Genomic DNA, 24169 nt, shown 5'->3' on the forward strand with positions numbered 1-24169 from the left:
AAATTTAACAAATGATTTTTTTCATTAAAAACATTCACAAGTGACTCTGGCATATTTTTATTTCTTATTGTCAATGAAGAATATGATGATCAGTACTCTCTGGCTCCTCTACCATGGTTCTCTCTGTGGCCTCCGTAGTTTTACCCACTGTTGCTTTTGCAATAGAAGTGCAAATGCCAGTAAAGGAGGCAGAAAGATTTAGTATTATTATAAAAATAGCTCTGACCTTGTGGACCTCCTGAAAGGTCTCAGGGACATCCAGTATATGCAGACCACACTTAGGGTAAGTCCTTGATTATGGTCTTGTGGGCTCAACAGCATGGAGATGCCTGTCTTCCACAAGTATTACAAACACAGATTTTAGCACATTTTTTCCCCACTAAATTATTCTTTGAGAAAAGTACTTCTAAAGTGACAGTGAGGCATAATCATCTAAGAATATAATTTTAAATATAAAGAAAATACTCAAGTTAGGATAAAATTGTAAGGCACTGCTAACATCCCCAGCGCAGTTAGGCACCTCACTTAGTATTCTGTGCTTGCTCTTAGTTGCCACGTTAATCTACCTTTTTTTCTTCCAAATCAACTTAAGAACATTTCTTTCAACTACTCTGAATCTTCATACAACTGATCAACGTCCCTAAGGGATCTGAAGTGAGGGCTTCATTCATAATACTTTCTCCTAATCTGAAGATGATTCTACTGGGAAGGAACCTTTATCTGCTGGATTAAAATTAAGTAGAGAAAACACCCTGTTTGCTCTTTCAATTTCCTAACCCTTAAAGATTCAGGTTCCTCTCTCATCTTGTAGCCAGAAAGAAAAAAAAGAAAATGCTACAAATGATCTAGCTATTCTTGTGCAAAAAGCTGATAGTTAATAGCACAAAGGAACAATTTTTTTCTTCTCTCCATGTGACCAGCTTGTTATAGGTTAACATCCCCACACAACCTGATCAGATCTTCCCTTCCTGATTAATAATTTAAGTATGCTTACAATGTCATCATGCTCACAGTTACCCAGGAAAAATAAGCTATCTAGTTCCCCAGTAACACTTACAGTCTGTCTTACCACAGATGTATGAAAGGAACCATGTCTGCTTTCTCCTTTCTGAAACATTCCTCAATAAGATTTGTGCTCTTCTGTGCTCCTTCTCTCTGTTCCTAGAACAGTGCTGGATACCATAAAGAGCTTAAACGATTCTAATCTTTTGACTTACATTGACCCCACTGTCCACTACTGGGATTCAGATAGTTAGGATAAAGGCCTTGTGGTTTTTCCAGGTTGTTCAGCACTGTTCGAATATTCATTACCTACAACAGAAAATGAAATGTTACTATGAAAACCTAAAAAACAATTTTGGTGCCATTTTCTCTCTCGTTCCATTTTTTTCCACGTTAGGAAAGAATATAGAATCAGAACACAGATAGTCACCACTGGCTTACAAAAATAATCTCAGTAAGGGAATACAGTCACACTGATCTGCCAGATACCAGAGAAGGAACTAGGGATATATCAGTGGATAAAAAAGGCATTACCCTCTTGGAATTTGCCTTCTTGTGGGAGGAGACAAATAATAAACATAAATATGTCAGGTGGTGATAAATACTGTGAAAAAATTATAGAGAGCAATGAGCAATGAGACAGAGTGGTGTGAGGTGGTGAGGCTGCACGCTTAGTTAGGGACGGCTGGGGAGGCTAACGTGAGGGGATTTGAGCAGGAACTTAAAGAAGGAAAGGAACAACCATGTGGAAAGTTGGAGGAAGAGTAACCCAGGCAGAGGGAGGTGCAAGTACAAATGCCCTGAGGAGAGAGTGGGTTTGGCAAGACCACTAAAGCTGGAGGTGAGGAAGCAAAGGGGAGAATGTCAGAGAGTGGAGGAGAAAGGTAACCAGGGCCGTATCATGCAAGCCTTGTGGGCCAAAATGAGGGCTTATTTTATTTTGAGTGTGCTGGGAAGCCACTGAAGTCTGGTGTTCTTGCAGGATGGGCGTACTGGTGCTATTGCAGAGTTCAAGTGAGAAAAGATAGATCCCTCGAACAGGGTGGCAGCAGAGTCACAGGACAGAGCCAAAGCATTTCCTGATGGATTTGACCTAAGGTCTACCAAAGAGAGAGGAGCCTGGATGACCTCAGATTCGTGGTCTGAGCCACTCGGTAAACTGACGTTCATTCATCCAGATAGTGAAGACTGAGGCAGAAACAGGTCTGGGGGCTGAGTCCAAGGCATTTTTAAAGTAGTAGTTCTCTTTTAGATCTCTTAGTGGAAATGTTGGAGAGAAAGTCTGGGACACATTGGGAATGGAATTACAAACTTGGAGTCAAGAGCACATAGACAGTATGTAGATCCATGAGACTGGATGAAATATTATAGAGAATGAATATAAAAAGGAGGCCCAGGTTTGAGTCCTGGAATTTTCTGATATTTAGAGGTTGGGGTGCTGAGGAAGATCCAACAAAGGAGGCTGAGAAGGAGGATTCCATTGAGGAAGGAGGCAAACCAGGTAGCACCATAAGCCTATAGTATCTCATGGAGAAATGTCTCATGGAGAAGAAGTGACCGAGTGTGTCAGATGCCAAGAGGGTAATGGAGACAGGAGGTGAGAATATCACCAGACCTGGTAATGTGGAGCTCACGGGTCATTGACATGGGTGTGGCAGGGACAAAAGCTGACTGGAAAGTGTTCAAGAGAGTGGGACACAAGAAGAGGGGTTGACAGAGACACCCCTCCCAAGGAATTTTGCTGTAAAGGGGAGCTGAGAGCTGGGGTGAAAGCTTAGGGCAGAAGTGGTGGAGTGAATATAAATTTACCCAAATATCTGTGGGTTTGTATCTTGAAAATTAGAGATAGATTCAATTGCTACCTCAAATTTAAATCATACTTTGCATTTAAAAAGTCTTTCACATACGTGGTTCATATAGTCCATACAACATTATATATCTTTAAATAAGGAAAAAATTCAGAGAAGTGAAGAGACTGGCTTGAGGTGTAGACAAGCAGATGTGTATCCCAGGCTGCCTCACACAGAGTTAGAAGGTGCCATAAAAAGGCTGCGCGATTACTGTTTGGTAAAATGAAATGCTGCATGTAACAAAACATCATAAAGAACTATATTAAACTTGGTTGTTCTTTTCCACATCCAATATTACTAAATCTTCCAGGAGAGGATATTGTTTCTCACAAGTGCAGCTTTGCAATGCAAGATGTATTGGAGAATCTCACCTTTTCAGCAAAGATGGGGTTTCCTGATAAGTGGCTCAAGTGTAGAAACTCCAAATGCAGAGTTCCAAATTCTGCCAAAATACTGCTGCCTCCTGAGGCCCAGGGCCAGTTCCTTCCAATCCCACTAAAAAAGAGAAGAGATTGAAGAGTTATGGGTCAGACTAATGCCAATTTTTGCAGCTCTAAATAACAGAAGTGAAAGAGACAGTTTTTGAATAATGGCATCTCAGCTAATAGTCCACTCTGGATATTTAAAAGTATCCGGCATTGTTGGCTTTGGCTGTTGGTTTCAGGCATTGACTCATATACAAATTGAAGACTGACATTAAGTCAGAAAAAAGTTGCTATGTGCTTGCTGTTGATGAATAGACAAATATTTTGGAAGGTACAGGTGCCATAGAGGGCTACATACCCATTCCAAGTTGAATATAAAACACCCCCAACATGTCCCAAATCCTACATACAGCCTTCCAACATTTTAATTAATTTCAGTCTGAGATGCCATGGACTATTACAGACATTCAAATTATATTTAAAGTTTTTCTTTGATATAAATTTCATTGACTTGTTGGTCATAAACTCACCGTATCTCTCCCCAAACCCTCCCTCCACTTACTACTTTCTTTTGTATTTCCTTCCACTATTTTACCTATTTTCTAAGTATATTTTCCAGAGCATTCACTTATTCTCTGACCCATTTAATCTATGTTCAACACAATTGTGTAATTCAAATCTGAAAGAGGCCAAAAGGCATGAACTTCAAAAATTATTGCCTATGGCTCATCTTGGAGAAATGGTTTTTAAAAAAGAGTTAGTCCTAAATATACATAACACACAATACACATAAAATAGCTTTGGAGACATGGCCATACTCATGGGTACAGTGTATTTTTGAACCACCACTTAGAACATCAAGACTTCTGTGATATTTAAAATAAAGAATCAAGTCAAGGATTTGACCAATAAATCCCCTTGCAGAAAGCTGAAAACCCACATTTTGGTTTTAGTTCAAATGTAGATTTACTGAATGCCTACCATTTGCCAGAGACTATGTATGGCATTGGGTTAAAGGATGAGTATAATCAGTCTTTCCTTAAAGACTGTATAGTATAATATGAGAGAATGACGTAAGCATAGATAATTCCAATTAAATATAGTAAGTGCCAGGATAAATGTGTGAAAAATTCTCTGAGAACCTAGAGCCAGCACATATAATCCTACATGGCAGGTGGGCACAGAAGATGTCTTAAGGAGCAGACTCCTGAGTGATCCTTGAGGAATGAATAAGAATTAGTGAGGGAAGAATGGTGAGAGGGAGCAGCTGCATGTTGAGAGCACACAGAAGGGCTAGCCAGGAACTGGAAGAAGTTTCTGATACTGGTGAGTAGAGGGAAGAGAAGGCAATGAAGTTCAGTTGGGGCCAGGTCTTGGAGACTTGTAGATTTCTCACTTTCCTCCCTTTCCCAGTTGGCTCCATTTGAATACTGTTCTTGGTGTCCCCTAGATTTCCTCCCTTGTTTGTTTTTTGCTTTAGATCATTTGCAATCCTGGGTAAATGCTTCCAGCTGTCTTAACCTCTGTTGGAGGGCTGCTCGGTAATGTTGAAGAAAAGGAAAACAGTAAGGACAACTGGTCTCTAAAATTCTAGGCTGGCTTCACTCTTCCTCTGTTTCTTTTTAGAGCAAAACTTAGATTTTATCTTCTAACACAGATTTATAGTAAACATAATAAAAAAGTAAACAGAAATAAAAGAGGTCTGAAAATCACACATTTATTTATTTAAAAATGCCTTGCATTTATTAAGTTCTGGGAATGTAAATCAGTTTCTATTTTCATGGTTGGCTAAGATGAAAGGAATAGCCAATCATCCAAATAGAATGAACAACTACTTTCAAATTTTATTAACATATGGCAAGTACACATAGTAATTGGTCATTAGTTTGTTTTCATATATTTTTTAATTCCAACCATTCTATCACCGACCAAAGTCAATAAGCCTAATGAAGCAAAACTATAAATTTCTATGTTCTAAAGAAACTATTAAAATCAAAGCCACAATATCAAAGTAAGGGGGGTATGAGGACTTTGTCCTGGAGAGGGAAAAAGACAATGTGCTAGGAACACAGCCCAGTTTCCAGGACTTCAAAGACTGGTTCTTTCCAGTTCAGGGTTTGAGGGTGTGGTGGCAGTCTCACCTGGCAAACTCAAATAGTATATATGTACTAATCTAAAATTCAAATTACTTTTGTGTTCATGCATTTGTTCCCTGCTATTAATGTGGTTAAGAGATACACTGAAAAAATTTCAATATGTTAAAGAAGTTAAGATTTAAAAAGGGTTATATATATTCCCTCTTTCTCCTTTTTGCACATTCATATCAGAAGGAAATCAGCACACTTCTCTATCACTGTTTAATTATATGGGGAGCAAGAACAGTTCAAAGGATATGTCACGCCAATAGGAAGAAAGCTGGGTTTAGAATACATGGTATGTTTATATGAAAGAATGGCTTTGGTTACTATTCTTTCCACCTATAGAATTAATGTATTTCAGTAAAATTGTAAGATCAATATTTGTGCTAGCTGTTAAGTGTAAGTGAGAAAAGGATTTTAAGAACTCAGAGAGAGCATCATTATATCTAGATATTTAATAAGGTCACTTGCCTTTTCTTAGGCAAAGCTGCAATGAATGACAAGAGACTGGCCTAGGGAAGAGTATGGGTAACACACCATAGGCCATTACAGCTACAATAGGTGTGTACTGGGGGAAATAGCTGCCTGTTTGCAGAGCAAATTTGTACTGAATCAGAACCAGTTTTGGACACTTATAGAATGATTTCTAAGGTCTTCATGTCTCTAAATTCTATGTCTACTGAGGAATCAATATATTTAGATGACTCTAATTTCTTAACTGATATATACAAACAATGAGCGTTTGACATCAAAATGTTGGGTTTATGACAAAGGGAAATGAGTGCAGAAAGAGTTCTACTCATTTGATCTAAGGGTCAGGATACTCTGGGCATCCTTTGATTCCAAACACTAAAGCTTTCTAGACCTCTGGGTCAAGATCAATCTCATTTGAGAGAGCAGGAGATTTAAAACGTCTTTAATTTCAGTTCCATTATCACAGTATTTTAACGGCAGTCATAGTGTTCTTTATTTTATCTTTATCTATTTTATAAACACTAATAATACTTCAGAAAAATATTTAAAAACAAAATAACAGTTTGTGTTCAGAAACTATTAGTTCCATCAGGTAGGCATAAAAGGGAAGAGTACTTAAATATTCCCAATCTTGTTATAATGATTGCATTTTAAGCCAAAACGATGAGTCAGCATATGGAAATGTATACACAAAAAGGCAATTAACATGATTTGGGAAGCTGCCAAGTGTGCAGTTCAAAGAATCCTGGAACAGAACTTCAAACTTTTGTATTATTTAATTTCACTTACTTCTGTTTCCTCCAGACCCCAGTTCTTCCATTTTATTTTATTTTATTTATTTTATTTTTTATTTTTTTTAAATGTTTTATTTATTTCTAGGAGAGAGAGAGAGAGACAGCATGACCAGGGGAGGGTCAGACAGAGAGGGAGTCACAGACTCTGAAACAGGCTCCAGGCTCTGAGCTGGCAGTCAGCACAGAGCCCGACGCGGGGCTCAAACCCACGAACCGTGAGACCATGACCTAAGCGAAAGTCGGACGCTTAACCGACTAAGCCACCCAGGCGCCCCAGTTCTTCCATTTTAAATTGGAGCATTATTTAATACATATCTTTCAATATATTGAAAAAAATTCTTTTTAATTAAAATTCTCAGTATTCTATAAAGGTAATAATTCCTTAAAGATAAAACATCACAACAAAAATAACTGATTTTGGCAATTACAGCTAGAAACATGTCTTTAAAAACTGAGTCACTATGATTCTTTTAAAAATGTGAAATGCTATTCTGTTGCTTTAGAGAGTACACCTTGAATGTAGTTTATTAGCAGTGGTAATATACTTCCACATCCTATTGCACTAAACATGAAGGTATAATTATTTACTGACCTCATAGCTCTGATAAGCAGTGGGCATAATGCTTTTTTTCCCCCTCTCTCCTGGGAATGGTTAATATCCGGAGAAAGGAATTACCATTCTAATATTGCTATTCTCTTCATGTTTGAATCCTATGGGAGAGATGCTAACTCCTCCTAGAGCTTGTAATGAATCCAGTAGCTGGAGGGTTGTTCTGGATTGATGGCGTATATCTCTTCAAAATAATCTTAAATTGAGGTACCCAAAGTGATATGTTTGCCCAGATATAGTTTAGGTATTTAAGAAATACATTTGGCTATTTACTATAATCAAATGCAACAAATAAAGCATTTACAAATGATTCTAAAAAATTGCCAGATGAATATATAAACAAAGTATTAAACAGTTATGCAGTCTTGATTAGCTATGACTTTCAGTCTACTCTTCTTTGATGCTTGCTGTTGTTCTATGCACAATGGGAAATGGGCCAATAAACAATTGTCTTGAGCATTCTTGCCTGAATAATTTCTGATTAGCTGATCAGTAAACAAACGCCCTTCAAGTTCAAAGTCCAGAATACAGGTTATTCCTTTGGGCTATGGAGTTAACAAGTTCTGGAAGAAAAAAATCCCCACATTCTGTACATTATGGTAAAGCCTTACTTATGCATGCAAATAGAGGGGCACACAGGGATATTTAATTCAGAAGAGCAGATAATCCAGTATTATTCCTTTTGGATTTTAGCACAAATTAGGAAAGAATAATTAGAAAAGTTCATGAATGATTGTTTCATTTAACTGTATTCCCAAAGCTAATTGATTTTGAGATTAAGCAATTTCAGCTACACTTATTACAAATGACTCCTTCCTGAACAGATTCACACAGTGCTGATCTTTCAAGTTTGTAGTCTAAGACTTCACTGAGAGTTGGACTAATAATTCCAGGGGACTGGCATTCTAGGAATAGGCCAGGTTCTATTGTAGCTCATCCATACAAAATTCAACTGGAAAGGAATACTTCCCTAAGGGCTATCCACAGGGAAATGATGCCTAATAAAGGGCAGCCATTTGATTGAATTAATTCACTATTCATGCTTTACTGCTTCTGAACAGCAGCATGTGGGTTAAATCTCCAAAGAATATGTAAATAATTTGGTGGTAGGTCTAGTTCTTTTTTAAAGCTAACTAGTTTTCATGCAAAAATGTCTACGTAGATTCCAGCTGGAAGATGTTAATTTAATTGTTGAAACTGATAATGAAGATGGATTTGGGAATGTGTATTGGAGGCATAAATGTCTACTGTTTACAGACTTATTTCTTAAAAGAGTTATTTCTATTATATCTTGCCACATTTGGTAGACTCTAGAACTCTTAGGATATTTTAAATTTATCTGCTGTAAATCATTATATCAAGCCCTTTACAACTGGGGAGGCAGGAACCCCAAATAAACATTTATAGCCACTTTTCTAATAAACCTCAGGATAGAACCGGAGATACACTATTCCATCTTCAGAAATGGCAACTAATATTAATTTGCCAGACATTTTAGGAACAATTGTCTCATCACTATAAGAGTTTAACACATATCATCATTCTAAGACATCACTTAAGATCCTAGACTACAGTGAAACTTGGCTATGTTGGTTTCTTTGCCTTTCATTCTATGGGTCTATGGGTCATCTATGGGTCAAGATAAATGCAATCAGTACAGATTCCAGTTCTTTAAATTCTGTTCTTCACTCTCTTTCTGTAAGCAGGATAGCCAGGATTGTTCCCTTCTAGATTCTAAGATGCCTTATGCATAGCACCCAAAGTCTAAATTCCAAAGTCTAGGTCAGTGCCAAGAAACAAAATTATTTAATATGTGCTTCATTAAAAAAAAAATATATGCTTCATTTAATAAAATTTTAAAAATAGTGAAAGGTCTATGTCTTTGGCTCCTACCCCTAACTTATAGCTAAATAATAAAACCCGATATCTAGAGTTACCATACACAAGCCCTTTTATATACAATTAAAGAAAAAGGTCCCTTCTAGTCTGATTACTAGTTTTCTACCACAAACTTGAAGTAATCTGAAGTTATGATTTCTAAGAGTTGAGAAATGAGGAACTGAGAATAAGGACAGGGTGGTAAATTATTACAAAACATAATTTTATTCCATTTATATGATTGTCTTTTATTCCACTTTATGTCCTTCTTACTTTTGTGATGTTAAGCTTTTCCTTTTTTTAAATAAAATAATGATGGTACTAAGTAGGGTTCTCTTTTGGTATTTGTTTTTTTATGAAATAAAACACTAGCAACCTAAAGCTAGCCTCTCAATTATTAGGGAAATTTTATGTGGTCCATGAAAGCTAAAAGTCTGGCACCACTGATCTTAAGACACAGCTCAGGCTATGGAAAAATTACTATTGGAAAGAACAGTTCACTACCAATTATGCCAAAACTAATGTTAGTTTTTGGCAGAAATTCTGAAGTATAAGAGTATAAGATTAAATGATTTTTCTCAACAGGTTAAAACATAGGTACTTTGGGGCTACATCTTGCCAAAGTCAAGTAAGAATGAGCCAGTCAGTCAATCATAATTTATTGAGAGCTTCCTATGTGTCACTGTGCAATGTAAACATCAAACACAACAGGAAACACGCTAAGGTTTTGTTTGTTTTTTAGATGTCAAATATTTTATTGAACTCAATTAATAAAGGAACCAATAAGATAATAAAGCAATCAAGGAGCATTTGAGAAACTGGTTGTTTTTAGGCAATGCTAGGAGAACACCTCTAGGCTATCTACAATGCTAAGCCATGTCCACTGGTGCCATAAATGGTAACTCTTAGATTATCTTTTCACCAGACAAAATATTTGCATATCTTCAAGATCTATATTTCATCAAAATTTTACAATTGAACATGTAGCCTCATTAACTCTAGAACATTATCAACAGTATATAGTGCTCTGAATTCAATACAATCCTCTAGATAATCTTTTACCCTAACATGACATGATAGTACATCCACCTTTTTGCCTTATTTTTAAATTTCAGATAACTTTTCTCTGTAAGCACAGTATTTATAAGCAAGAGTTTTGGGAGTGATAATGATTTCATGTGGAATACAGGCTTAGAAAAGGATCAATGAAACAAAAATCCTCAATTTACTAAAGAATCTCCTGACTTTAGAGTTGAAATACTTTTTTTTCTTCTTCTTTTTAGATGGAGCAAGAGAGTGTAAGAGGGGGAGAGAGACAGAGGGAGAGACATAATCTCAAGCCTCAAGCACATGGAGCCTGACTCGGGGCTTGGTCCCACAACCCTAGGATCATGACCTGAGCCAAAATCAAGAGTTGGACGCTCAACTGACTGAGCCACCCAGGCACCCCTGGAGTTGAAAAGAACTAATGGGGTTTCTCAGTGAGCATGTTGGGGGAGGGGGGGGATGTATGGCTTTACCTGGAGATTGCTTCAATTTACCTATCCTTCCAGCATCTTAATGGTGAAGATGGTTTGCTCTGAAATTTTGGAGGGCTGGGTTATCAGCTGCAATTCAGTTAGATTTTTGTTCAGGCACCTGAGTAGAAGCAAAAAGGTTTTTGGAGAACCATTTTTGTTTTTCCTTTGGGCATTCTTCAGAGGACTTCAGAAAGAAATCAAATGGGTCTAATTAAATTTTTATGAAAGAAAGTCAGCTTCCTCTGACTAGTATGGCATATAAGCCACATTGATATTTCATTACCAAGTTCAACAGATCCTCGCTGTAGGTTTTTTCTGATACTAAACTACTTGGGAGTAAATGGGAAAGATTCATTCCCTAATGCTTAATAAATTAATTATCACTATACTTTAGAGTGGGCAGTAGATTCTTTTTAAAGCAAGATAAATAAGATAAATGTTATATTAAGGAAGCTGTAGTGGGAAAATGTAGCTAAATGCCACAAATACTATTCAAATACCCAAATGATGAGTTAACAGGGAGAAAGTTCAAGAAAATAGAGGAGTCTAGGTGATCAGGACCAATAATTAATGGGTTCTTTTAATGTTCATCATGTATATTCAGATTGTTTCTTTTAACATCTAATAGAACTCTAAACAACCAAAAGAAACTAGGTAGTTAATTAAACCACCTTATAATTTAAAATAGTAGTTTTTCTGGGTTTTGAATATTTATGTAAGAAGTATCACAAACAAAATTGTGTGCATAGCTTGTGGTAAGAACAAATAGATTCAGAGATTACTCTGAACAGATGCTGGAGAATAAAGCTATCAAACTACTTCATTCTCATTTTCCAGCCTTCTGCCTACAACTTATGGTTTAGAGGCTGTGGTATACTGTGTTATGAAACAGTTTGGCAACTAAAGTTTTAAGAACACAAAGATTAGGAAAAAATCATGACAAGAGAATGAAGAGGTCAATAAGAATCAAGAGGAAGAGTACATGGTTGAGGAAGACTCAACAATAAAGGCAGGTATCCTCAACAGAATAGGAGCCACTGGGTTGAAATCAGCATTTGTTCTGTTTGGCCCTCAATGACATCCTTATATAAATGTAGTCAGTGCTAAAGAATCACCTGTGTATAATTAGCTATCTGGTGCCTTGCGACATCTTCTCTGTTACTTAAATTTTTACATACTTTGTTTATCTCCCTAGCTAGAGAGTAAGATCTAAAGGCAGAGATACAATTCTATTTTTTTACCTCCTTCCCCCTCCCCACCCTCACAGCTAGTCACACAGGTACAGTAATTTGATAACTGCATTTATATTTTTCAACAACTAATCCATTTCTTTTTTTGAAAAAAATTTTTAATGTTTTTTTTACTTATTTCTGAGAGAGAGATAGTGTGAGCAGGGGAGGGCCAGAGAGAGAGGGAGACACAGAATCGTAAGAAGGCTCCAGGCTCTGAGCTAGCTGTTAGCACAGAGCTCAATGCGGGGCTCGAACCCACGAACCGTGGGATTATGACCTGAGCCAAAGTCAGATGCTTAACCGACTGAGCCAACCAGGCACCCCAATCCATTTCTAACATTACTGTAATTAATGTGTTTCCTATAAAATTCAGGAATTACTTTAAGCAAGGTTTATTATTCATAATTAAAATACTTTATATGTATTGACACTTTTATGCTTCACTTTAACTTACGTGTATATATATACATATTCAAGCAATTAAGATTCTTTATATTATAGGAAAAAGATGCTGAAAAATATAGTAACACTAACTTTTACGAAGTGAGAATACTTAAAATGCGTAGTTTACATAGTCTGAACTTTTGGCAGCCTTTTAATGCTAATACTGAAATTTAAAAATGTTTCAAAAGAGTAAATAAATGGTTGGAGGGGCTTTGATAGTAAAACTACCTATTATCTAGAAGAAATCCTGAACATATATGAGTGTTGACAGATAGAGCTATAGCTTTAAAAAATCTTTATTTAGGGGCACCTGGGTGGCTCAGTGGGTTAAGTGTCCGATTTTGGCTCAGGTCATGATCTCAGGGTCTGTGGGTTTGAGCCCTGCATTGGGCTCTGTGCTGACAACTCAGAGCCTGGAGCCTGCTTGAGATTCTGTGTCTCCCTCTATCTCTGCCCCTCCTCTGCTCATGCTCTGTCTCTCTCTCTCTCTCATAAATAATTAAACAATATTTAATGTGTGTTACCTATGTAAAATGCAAAAATGAAAACATTAGTATTTTGAGGCCATACCATCACTCTTATTTTACCTTTAAGGAAATAAATGAGTGCTAACTCAAAAAACTGTAGCTTTTGGTAACTTTCTTAGAGAATATTATAAAATGCTAAAACGAAAACATCAAAACAGTGTTTTGAAATTAGAAATGATAATCATCTCTTTCACCTATAAGAAAAAAATAGAGAGGAAAAAATACCTTCCTTTTTTACCTTCTGGCTAATAGACTCTGAGCTTTACATTGCAGTAAAGGTACAGTGCTGGCCCAGAAAATTCTGTGTAGTAATTAGGCCCTAAACACTAGTGTCCTTAAAGCACTGAGGATGGGGTTTGGTGATGTCATTAAAAGAATCTCTGAGAAATAGAGGAATCTGGAATGGATGGGGAGAGGCCTCAATTAGGACAAATTAGTCTAGGACTAAGTAAGACTAAGACCAGACTTTCCAGATAGATCTGGTCTGAAATGAACTGCTGTGAGATAAAGCAATGACCTGGAAAAAGGATTCCAAGGTTTTATGGATTTGAGGCTACTCTCACTATAAAATAAATCTTATAGCTTTCATGAGTGCCTTCTTGTTCCTCGAATGCCAATTTAAGAACAATAACAATGTTTATGGGCTATCCCCACCCCTCCATTCAAAATGAAAATGTTCTCTTGTATCCCATGGGGAAAATGTACATTCTTGGAATTTAAGAATACCTACTTCATTTAATAGTAGGATGCCAGTGTGAAAAATGGCACGATTATCCTGTAATGTTAAGCGCTAAGAAGAAAATAAAATAGTACGATGTGACAGAGTCTGATACAGAGTTTCTTCTGATGAGCTTATTGGAAAGACCATGTTGGAGGGAAGATTTTCAAGCTGAGACTAGTGAGATAAAAATGAACGTATCAGGGGCGCCTGGGTGGCTCAGTCGATTAAGTGTTTGACTTTGGCTCAGGTCATGATCTCGGGGTTCATGGGTTCGAGCCCCACGTCGGGCTCTGTGCCGACAGCTAGCTCAGAGCCTGGAGCCTGCTTACGATTCTGTGTCTCCCTCTCTCTCTCTCTGACTCTCCCCTGCTCACGCTCTCTCTCTCTCAGAAATAAATAATAACACTAACAATTTTTTTAAAAATTAAAAAAAATGAATGTATCAGCAAAAACCTGTGTCTCCTGAGAGTACCCTAATAGGTAGGATGTTGCAAAGTGTGCCAAAAAAAAAAGTATTTAGTTGTTCTGCCTCATTCCAGTTGGACAGTACTCCAGTGCGTGGGTTTATAGTGATTTATTTAATCTTTTTTTGGGTCTCAAGTTTCACTATTTATAAACAATGGTGTACATTCATGAATAGGTCCCCAGAATAAAATCCTACAAGTGGAATTACCAGGCGATAAAGTATGTATTTAAGTTTAATAAACACTTTCCAATTACATTCTAAAGGGTTTGCCCCCATACACATTCCCTCTGAGTATGCATGAGAATATTCTAGCTGCTAACTCTGGGCATTTATCAATTTTTTAAACCTTAGGGGTGAGGGGATGAGTGTAAAAGGTAAAGAGGATTAAGAGACACAAACTTCCCTTACAAAATAAGTAAGTCATGGAGGAGACAAGTAAAGCACAGGGAAGTTAATAAGATTGTGAACATGTTGTTTGGTGACAGATGAGGATGAGCACTGAGAAATGTATAGAAATGTTCAATCATTACATTAACACCTGAAACCAATATAACGTTCTATGTTAATTATACTTCAATAAAAATATGAAACATGAACTTGATCAATCTGCTAAGTAAAAAAATAACACCTTAATGCTGTTTTAATTTGCATTTCTCTTTTTGAACTTCTGATGTTCAATGGCCAGTGCACAATCTTTTTCTAAGAAGTGTATGTTTATGAACTTGTCTCATTTATGTATTGGTGTCACTGTCTCTCCCACTTCGGTTACTTTTTATAAATTAAAAAAAATACAATTAAAATTATATAAATTTCAAAATGAATTTTAAGAAATGTGTACTATTATGAGTAAAACAATGCAAAGATGAATGGAGAAAAAGCTAATATTGTATTCCTACCCTCCTAAGATGTCTCCTGCCTGCCAATACTTGTTAGCCAATGTTCTCATCTATATGCATACAAACATATGGGTATGTACATGTATCGAGGATTTGTTCTTCTCAATAAAATGGGATTACAATATATACTTTACTTTGCAAGGTACTTGCTTCAATTAGTAGCTCATCACAGATACCTTTCTAGGATAATAATTTTTAATAGCTGCTTAATAATATTTCATAAAATGGATAATCACATTTAATTAAACCAATCCTCTATTGACAAACAGGTAGACCTCTCTAATTTTTAAATACTATAATCATGCCACATTAACCGTTCTCAGTTATAGTAAAGCTCTTAGAATGAGATTTTTACATATTAAGAAAATTTACCTTTTATTCATCTTGTGTTCTACAATTCTTTCCCCCAAGGTGCTGTTTTTCTTTTGATTTAGTCATTTTTCCCCCTATACTAGTATTTATTTGGTAAACATTTTGCATTTCCCCCCTATATATGTTCTGGGTTCTGTGCTCTGTTTAAAAAGTCTCCCCCTCCTTATCTAAGATTATGTTTTAAAAATCATGAAAATCTGAGCAATATCTTCTTTACATTATCAGTGAAAATCACAGTATTATTAAGGTAAGTACATTATATATATATATATATATTTTTTTTACAAATAGTTTATTGTCAAATTAGTTTCAACATAACACTCAGTGCTCATCCCCAAAGTGCCCTCCTCCATGCCCATCCCCCCTCCCCCCCACATCCATCAGTCCTCAGTTTTTGTCAGCATTCAAGAGTCTCTCATGGTTTGCCTCTCTCCCTTTCCCCCACCATTTCCGCCCTTCTTCTCCCCCTTGTTCCTCCGTCAAGTTCCTCCTAATCCTCCTATACGTGCAAACATATGATATTTGTCCTTCTCTGCCTGACTTATTTCGCTCAGCATAACACCCTCAAGGTCCATCCATGTTGCTACCCATGGCCAGATTTCATTGTTTCTCATTGCCATGTAGTATTCCATGGTATAGATAAACCACATCTTCTTGATCCATTCATCTGTTGATGGACACTTAGGCTCTTTCCATGTTTTAGCTATTGTGGAGAGTGCTGCTATGAACATTGGGGTACATGTGCTCCTATGCGTCAGCATTTCTGTATCCCTTGGGTAAATTCCTAGCAGTGCTATTGCTGGGTCATAGGGGAGTTCTATTGTTAGTTTCCTGAGGAACCTCCACACTGTTTTCCAGAGGGGCTAAGTACATTATATTTTTAAACTATAAATATTTTTGTCTCTTACATCATTTATCACTTTTTAAAAAATTCTATTAGGCTCTCCTATTCAGTAGCTTAGCTCATTACAGCTAATGAATATATAAGTAGTCTAAAGTTAAGTTCTTAATATTTTTCTCTTTTTTTTGAAATTACAGCAAAAGTTAACTGATTTAGTTCTTCCTTATAGAGATTCAGTAGTTGCATTGGTATTTCCTAATTAAGGGAGGAGAAAAAAGGTTGTATTTAATTAAAAATGGAGAGCATTTTATCCAGAAGAACTCAGACAACAGAGAGGCTATAGGTAAATGAGAGAATGGGCCAGATCATCTTTAAACATTATTTATGCATTTAGAGAATTTTCAGCCGTGACCTTGGTCAAGTCCCTTAAGCTTTGTGAGGCAGCAATCTCCTGACATTTAAAACAAATAATACCTGTGCAACCACCTTGTAGGATTTGCACAGGATCAAATGGAATAATACACATAGAAATGCTTTGAAACTATAGAGAGTTTAGCCCAGAAAAGTATTTTTATCTTTTGCATTAAGCAACTGACATTTAGCTAACCAAAAGAAATCTGGTTTTGGGTTTTTCTCTTCAATTTTAGAGATGTCTACTCAATAAAAATAAATTCGCCAAATGTTCACTTGGAGATAGAAATTATAACACAAGTAATATTGAAACAACGTAAGGCATTCCCAGGAGTTAAAAATGTAACAAATTGCTACTGTTAACAGCCAACTTTCTTACAGCAATTTAATTGCTGTTCAACTACCAAATATGTAGCACTTCAAGAAACCTCTAACGTGTCTTACAAGTCTTCTAGAAAAAAATAATTTAAAAAATATTTCTAGTAGTAAGAGACAGCTGCACAGACCAATGACATTTTATCTACGTTAATTAGGAAGAGCACAAAATTCCTGTCCAGTGACTTTTTTCCTGCCCAAAGGTATAAAATCTTAATCTGTTTTGTACAGGTACAGCATATCCCTTCTGTAAGGCAGCTAGATAATTAATTATGAGTCCCTAATGAATCATCATTTAAAAAAATTCACCTACTTATGAATATTCATATGCATAGAAAATTAGCAAAGATTATTCTTTCAAATTATCTCCTGCCAAAAGAGGGCTTTTGCCATAAAATTCATTTTAGAATGATTTTTAAAAGCCTACCAAACAAATCTATCTTGCCCAGACTTGCTCATTATGCCAACTACTTTACTATAGATAATATGTAATGCTCACAAAAGACACTATGATTTCTATAGCTGCTGATCCAATCAACTGTGCATCAGTGAATTAAACCCAACAGGAAGTTTAAAGAAAGGGTAAAGATTTGATAACTCAGGGACTTATTTTACTTGGCAAGTTTGAAAAGACATACAAAATAATTTTTTATAAATTAATCTAAACTTTATATTTAATTAAAATTACTTTCATATAATGTCTTGTTTGTAGGTAAAATTGTTTACATTTCGTTCTTGTTAGAATTACCTGTAAATAAATGAACCAATGTAACCAATGTCAAAAAAAACAGTTCCTCACAGACTTAACTAGTAATCCATACTTTAAACATAGCCATTAGGTACCTCTTTTAAATGAGGGCATGAAGGTAAGGAGATTGTTTATATAATTCAATTAATGTTTTTTCAATAACCATGTAGGTAGTATTATTATCTTACTGTTTACCAAAAGAAACAGACTCAGCAAGGTTAAGTGACTCATCTAGTTTTTGGTTAATTGACAGGCACAGGAAGGGGTTCCATATTAGGTTGGTTATTTTTATTATGTTTGGGTCACACTTTTCATTTATTATATCATGTTATTTTTCATGCTCCTGTATATGTTAGGGGTTAATTAGCTAATTTCTGGAGACTAGGAGAGCAAAGGGAATTTATTAGCAGTGAAAATGAGATATTACAAATCAGTATTTATTTGAAGCAATACAATATTCTAAGAAAAGAATAATATACACAGAATAGACTCTTAATATATTTTTTTCTTTATGATGAAACTCCCCAGTGCAAATGTGCTATAAAGAGATAAAAATAAAAATAATTCCAAGTTGCTACTAATTAAAACAAGTTCTGGTTTTTAATGCTAATGATGAACTCTAAATGCCTAGATCAACAAAGGTTACTAGGTCTACAAGCCCAATACTTTATCAAAATATGAAAGTCTTTTGAAGATGAAAAATTATTTTTCTATTTTTTAAGGATCCAATTCTTAAAAATAATACTCTCTCAATATATATTTTTATTTGATATAAAGTATTTCATGTAAAAATGCATAAAAAAGTAAAATTTTGCTTCCAATTCCTGTCCCATTCGCTCTTTACATATTTTTTTCTTCTTCACAGATAATCATTATTATCTGTTTCTTGATTCTCATTCCAAAGAATATTTTTGTGTATAGTAACCAATATGAATAAATATCATATTCAGTCTTTTTACATAAATAATAGACTAAACACTGTTAAAAACCAATTCTTGTTTCATATCTAGAATGCTCATAGGCTCATCTCTTAAAACTTTGTTTTTAATAGAAAAATTCAAACATATAAGTTAAGCAAAAGTTCAAGAAGCATCTAGATTTACTCATACACTTGCCACCTAAATTTAACCACTATTAATATTTATATTGCCATATTTGCTTTACCTATCTCCTTATTTGTGAGCATATTAGTATTTGGGGAGGGATTATTTTATTTTATTTTATTTTTTAAATGTTTTATTTATTTCTGAGAGAGAGACAGCATGAGCAGGGGAGGGTCAGAGAGAGGGAGACACAGAATCTGAAGCAGGCTCCAGGCTCTGAGCTGTCAGCATTCGAACCCATGAACCATGAGATCATGACCTGGGCTGAAGTCGGACGCTTAACCGACTGAGCCACCCAGGTGCCCCAGGGAGGGATTATTTTAAAGAAATCACAGAAATCAAGCTATTAAATATTTCAGCATTCCTCTCCAAAAAGCAGAAAAGTCTTCCTATATGATCATATTATATGGTACCAAAGAACATTAATTTCTTCAAATCATCTAATGCCTACTCTTTACTCAAGTTTCATTAACTAACCTCAAAATATGAAGAATCATTACTTTTTACAGAGCTCTTTTGCCTGTAATATTTTGCTAGCATAAGAGAAATATAACCTTTATATAATATGAAAAGTTTGTAGTGTTTATTTTTAAATTTTGATGGTTGCTGTCCTTTTAGTTTTATTAGTTCCTTTCACCTCTAAGAATAAAAACAATGACAAAAAAACACCAACCATCTAGACTCCATTTTGACATTAGCCTAGGAAACTTCCTTCATCATGACTAGTCTTTCATGCTTTTACACATACAAAATTGCCAGGATTCTATTTTCATCTTATTATTCAAAAGGAAAGGAAATCATGGTTGCACATCCCTGTGAATATACTAAAACCACTGAACTGTACACTTTAAGTGGGTGAATTATATGGTATGTGAGTTATATCTCAATAAAGCAGGTTTAAAAAAAGAAAAGGGAGGGAATAAGTAAAAACTCATTCTTAAGTAGTATCTGAATAAAGTTAGTTCCCTAAAGTAGAATTTAAAACGTTTTCAAGTATTCTTATTACTAAAATAAAAGCCTAATAATTAAACTAAATAAAGCTCCTACTCATTCTACTATTTTGATTATGTGACCATATTACAACTCTGACTTTTGCTAACATAAGCATAGCATGTAGAGACAGTTTTTTTTTTTAAGAACTCAGAACTAACTCTCTTAGCAAAAAGAAAATCTAATAGTATATTTAAAGTTATGTGACTTGAAAGGAAATAAATGATCTTGTTCCATAGGTGGTATTGACAACTGGCACAAGCATTCTGTAGGGAAGTTTGGAAAAATGCATCAAATAATATTCACATGCACTAATTTAAAAATTCCAAATCTAAAAATCTATCCTAAAGACATAATTATAATTTTATTCCCAAGTATAAATATTTATACCTCCAAGTAAATCCATGGCTTGTACATTCAAATACTGTTTATACTAGTGTAAGACTGAAACGAACTTGGCTATCTAACAAGAGAAGGGTTGAAAACTTACAGACATTTAAAAAATCCAATAGTATGCAGCCATTAAAGATCATGTTGTAAGACAGTGCTTAATAATATGGAGAATTCTTTATAACATTATTATAATAGAGGAGGGACTTCTGGCTTCCAGTAATTATGAAGGGTATTGGTTGGCAAATACTCCAGGAAGTTACAATACATAATCTAGCTGCTCCCTCCGTCTTTGTGTGTGTGTGTGTGTATATACATATGTACACATATATATATAATCTCTGTGTAAATCCCTGGAGGACCATTAAAAAGATACCAGTGGGTCACTGGGAAAACAGCTGGAAGAAACCAGAAGAACGTTGTGAGTTTACCGCTTTTTCTGACTCAGGTACTCCTGTATCCATGCCTAACTAGGAGGCAGAAAGCAAAAGGCTTAATGATGTCATGTATCAGAGGACAGAGCTTGGTGATGACTTACCACAAACTTTGCCCAAATCCTTGATCAAATGCTAAATTGCAGAGGTTCAGAGAAGATCCCCAGGGGGCCAGATTTAAAAAAAAAACAACAACAAAAAAACAAACACCAAAACAGCAACAGCTGGAAACTGAAAAACTGAACAGAAATTTCAGCTGTTGCACACTGCAGGGGAGACAGAGTTTATGGCTTGAATCTAAGAGAGTTAGCAGCTTGCTAAGCAACAACAACAAAATAATTTTCAGAAGAACATAATACATCCAGTTTTGCTAAACATATCCACAATACCTAGTATTTAGCCAAAAATTACTAGATATGCAAAGAAACACGAAAATGTGACCTATACTCCACAAGAAGAGCAGTTAACAGAAACAGACTCTAAGTGGGTCTAGATGCTGGATTTAATATGACTTCAACAACTATTTAAATACATTCAAAGAATTAAAAGGCAATCCCAATCAAAACAACACTAGCATTCTTCACAGCTAGAACAAATAATCCTAAAATTCATATGGAACCAAAAAAGATCCCAAATAGCTGAAGTAATGTTGAAAAAGAAAATCAAAGCTGAAGGCATCACAATTCTGGATTTCAAGCTATATTCCAAAGCTGTAATCATCAAGACAGTACAGTACTGGCACAAAAACAGTCACATAATCTATGGAATAGAATAGAGAACCCAGAAATAGACTCACAAACATGGGTCAACTAATCTTTGACAAAGCAGGAAAGAATATCCAATGGAATAAAGACAGTCTCTTCAGCAAATGGTGCTGGGAAAACTGAACAGCGACATGCAGAAAAATGAACCTGGGCCACTTTCTTACACCATACACAAAAATAAACTCAAAATGGATGAAAGACCTAAACATAAGACAGGAAACCATCAAAATACTAGAGGAGAAAACAGGAAAAAACCTATATGACCTTGGATGCAACAACTTATTACTAAACATGTATAAAAAGGCAAGGGAAACAAAAGCAAAAATGAACTATTGGGACCTCATCAAGATAAAAAGCTACTGCACAGTGAAGGAAAACTAAAAGGCAACTGATGGACTGGGAGAAGATATTTGCAAATGACATATCAGATAAAGGGTTAGTATCCAAAATCTTTTACAAAGAACTCCTCAAACTCCACACCCAAAAAACAAATAATCCAGTAAAGAAATGGGCAAAAGACATGAATAAATACTTTTCCAAAGAAGATATCCGGATGGCTAACAAACACATGAAAAGATGCTCAACATAACTTATCATCAGGGAAATACAAATCAAAACCACAATGAGATACCACTTCACACCAGTCAGAATTACTAAAACTAAAAGCTCAGGAAACAACAGATGTTGGCGAGGATGCAGAGAAAGGGGAACACTTTTTTTTTTACTGCTGGTGGGAATGCAAACTGGTGCAGCCACTCTGGAAACCAGTATGGAGGTTCCTCAAAAAATTAAAAATAGAATTACCCAGAACCCAGCAATTGCACTACTAGGTATTTACCCATAGAAAAAGACTGATTCAAAGGGGCACATGCAACCTGTTTACAGCAGCACGATCAACAACAGCCAAAGTATGGAAGGGGCCCAAATGAAAGAATGAAATCTTGGGACACCAGTGTGGCTCAATCAGTTAAGTGTCTGATCGACTTTGGCTTGGGTCATGATCTCACGGCTGGTGGGTTCAAGCCCTGAGTGGGCTCTGTGCTGACAGCTCAGAGGCTGCAGTCTGCTTCAGATTCTATGCCTCTCTCTCTCTTTGCCCCTCCCCTACTCATGCTCTGTCTCTCTCTCTCTCTCTCAAAAATAAACATTAAAAAAAGAATGAAATCTTGCCATTTGCAACAACATGGATGGAACTAGAGTGTATTATGCTAAGTGAAATAAGTCAGTAAAAGACAAATATCATATGATTTCACTCATGTGGAATTTAAGAAACAAAACAGATGAACAAAGGGGAAGGGTAATAAGATCAAAACAGAGAGGAAAGTAAACCACAAGAGACTCTTAAATACAGAGACCAGACTGGGGGCTTGATAGAGGGGAAGTGAGTGGAGGGATGCGCTAAATGGGTGATGGGCATTAAGGAGGGCACTTGTTGGGATGAGCACTGGGTGTTATATATAAGTGATGAATCACTTCTATTCTGGAAATCATTTTTATACTATATATTAACTAACCTACATTAAAAAAAACAAAAAAATAAAACAAATACAAAACAAAACCTAACTTTAAAAAAATTAAAGGGCAACTTGCCAAAAGGACAGGCAGAAGGAACAGCAAACTTGAAGATATAAATAAAATGATCACATCTGAAGAAAAGAGCAAAAATAGGCTAAATATAAATGGAGAGATTTTTGGAGTCCTGTAGACTAACATTTAGAAATCAAACAGAATGTAACTGTAGTCCTAGAAAGAGAGAAAGAAGAGAGTAAAAATATCTGAAGAAGTAACAGCTGAAAACTTCCCAAATTTTGTGAAAAGCAGGAAGGTATTTATCTTAAAAACACAGTAAAGTCCAGAAGGATAAACACAAAGAAAAGTATTCCTTGTTAGGTACATCAGAGTCAAACTTCTGGTGGCCGAAGATAATGAGAACATTTTGAAAGCAGGCAGAAAATAAACAGCAAATTATATGCACGGAAACAGTGATAACACAATGACTTTTTACAGAGACAAGCTAGGCCATACCTTGCAAGAATTACATATTCAAAATGTTGACAAAAAATCTGAAAACTAAAAATTCCATATCTGATGAAACCTCATTCCAAAGAGGAAAGGGAAATAGGGATTTTCAGACAAGCAAAAGGCTAAGTTCATTTGCTGCCAGCCAACTGCAGTAAAAGAAATACTAAAAGAACCTACTCAGGCTGAAGGAAATGATTGTGGATGGAAACTCAGATCTAGAGGAAGGAATTAAGGACATTGGAAATGGCAAATTATGGAGGTAAATGCAAGGTCAGCCTGTCTGTCTATTTACCAAACTACCTATGTCTAACTATATCTATCTGCATTTCTTCTTTTCTAAAGGATAGGGAGATTAAAAGAATGATATTGTTGAAAAGTTCCTGTATTTTACCTGAAATGCAATATAAATTCTAAGTAGATTATAATCCGTAGAGCGAATCTATATATCTATATACATACCTGATTATATATATATATATGCATGTATATATCCACGTGTGTGTACATATATACATACATACACATATATGTAACACTATATTGTACATCTGAAACTAATATAATACTGTGTGTTAACTAGACTGAAATTAAAAAGAAAATTTAAAAATGTGTATAATAATACAGAAAAGGAGAAAAAGAGGAACAGCAGGCAGCATGAATTCCATATATGCATCAGTTCTCCTTGTCCCCTTTCACACAGGGGTGAGGAATGGTGGCCTGGGTGGACGCTGTACATGCAGTT

General features: G+C 35.6%; 1 protein-coding gene across 1 annotated transcript in view; it reads right to left on the bottom strand.

Annotated features, from left to right (window-relative positions):
• MAN1A1 (mannosidase alpha class 1A member 1) overlaps nucleotides 1-24169 on the bottom strand; it is a 167302-nt gene that overhangs the window by 25069 nt on the left and 118064 nt on the right. The window contains exons 7-8 of the mRNA XM_039246038.1: nucleotides 3224-3347; nucleotides 1218-1311 (exon numbers count right to left, since the gene is read on the bottom strand). Coding sequence (XP_039101969.1) covers nucleotides 1218-1311; nucleotides 3224-3347 — 218 coding nt within the window. The remainder of the gene's footprint in view (nucleotides 1-1217; nucleotides 1312-3223; nucleotides 3348-24169) is intronic.

This window comes from Hyaena hyaena, unplaced genomic scaffold, assembly GCF_003009895.1.
Source record: "Hyaena hyaena isolate Hyena2069 unplaced genomic scaffold, ASM300989v1 scaffold_279, whole genome shotgun sequence".
In the NCBI taxonomy this organism is placed as follows: Eukaryota; Metazoa; Chordata; class Mammalia; order Carnivora; family Hyaenidae; genus Hyaena; species Hyaena hyaena.